This window comes from Sinocyclocheilus rhinocerous, unplaced genomic scaffold (assembly GCF_001515625.1).
Source record: "Sinocyclocheilus rhinocerous isolate Xijiao unplaced genomic scaffold, SAMN03320098_v1.1 C36245292, whole genome shotgun sequence".
Classification (NCBI taxonomy): domain Eukaryota; kingdom Metazoa; phylum Chordata; class Actinopteri; order Cypriniformes; family Cyprinidae; genus Sinocyclocheilus; species Sinocyclocheilus rhinocerous.
The window spans coordinates 1-937 of NW_015776851.1; the positions used below are offsets into that span (position 1 = coordinate 1).

General features: G+C 50.8%; 1 protein-coding gene across 1 annotated transcript; it reads right to left on the reverse strand.

Moving 5' to 3' along the window:
* On the reverse strand, positions 1-931 carry LOC107735698 (microfi brillar-associated protein 3-like; the record flags this gene model as incomplete). Its single annotated transcript, XM_016547298.1, has 1 exon — positions 1-931. A coding segment is annotated over one exon (744 nt), but the record flags the coding sequence as incomplete, so codon positions are not given.
* Positions 932-937: the final 6 nt, after the last annotated feature.

The following is a 937-nucleotide window of genomic DNA, read 5'->3' on the forward strand; positions in this document are numbered from 1 at the left end:
TTCTCCCCAAGGTAAAATATGACCCAGAAATATGAGTTTTGCGAGATTCACCCAAACACAAATGCATCTATTCTTCATCTTTCCTAAGATGACTAATAGAAAGCAACTTCTGAGAAGAAACACAAATCTTGACCTTTTCGTTCCCAAAGAAAATGCATAGCGAGGTCATTATCCTTCCTTCAGGATATTACACATGGCTTTCATAAATGACTTGGGTTTTCTGTGCAGCACCACCTACTTGTACAGACTCCTCCTTGTTTTCCTTCTCCTCAGACTCCGCCTCCAGAGGCAGCTGAGCCAATGGGGATGGAGAGGAGACTATTTTGGAAAGAGGCGGAGCTTCCTCGTTACAGCATCCTGCTGCAGCTAACGGCGGATGAATCGAAACCTGAATGGCCATGTGCTGAGGCTGCTCGTGAAGCGACGCGTCGTCCGAGTCCAGGGCGGGAGAATCGCTGCGCTCCCTCTCTCTCTCCCTCGCCCGCTCTCTTTCGCGCAAGATAGTGAAAACGTCATCGGAAGTGCCAGCAGCCGCCCCACCGTGATTCTCAGGTGCTTGTCGGACAAAAGTGTGTCTCATTTCCTCTACGCCGACGACCTCGAGGATCTCCTCCATGAAGGTGCGGCAGTTCATGATCAGCGGTGGGAGCGGTATGCTACGCGCTAGCTCCTCGATGTAGCGCGCAAACTCCATGGTCTTGAACTGTGTGACCTTCGCCAGCTCCAGCGTTTTTGCCGAGGTAATGATAGGAATACGCTTCGCGATCTCAAAGGCCTTTTGGAGCTTTTCCGCGCCTTCCGTGCGGAAGAAGTCGTTGATGGCCTTCTCGGTTTTCTTCAGATGGCTGCTCATCATGCAAAGGCGAGTGATGTTCAGAATCATGATGATGGTAAACGTCACCAGACACACCACCATGTAGTACACACCCATATCTCC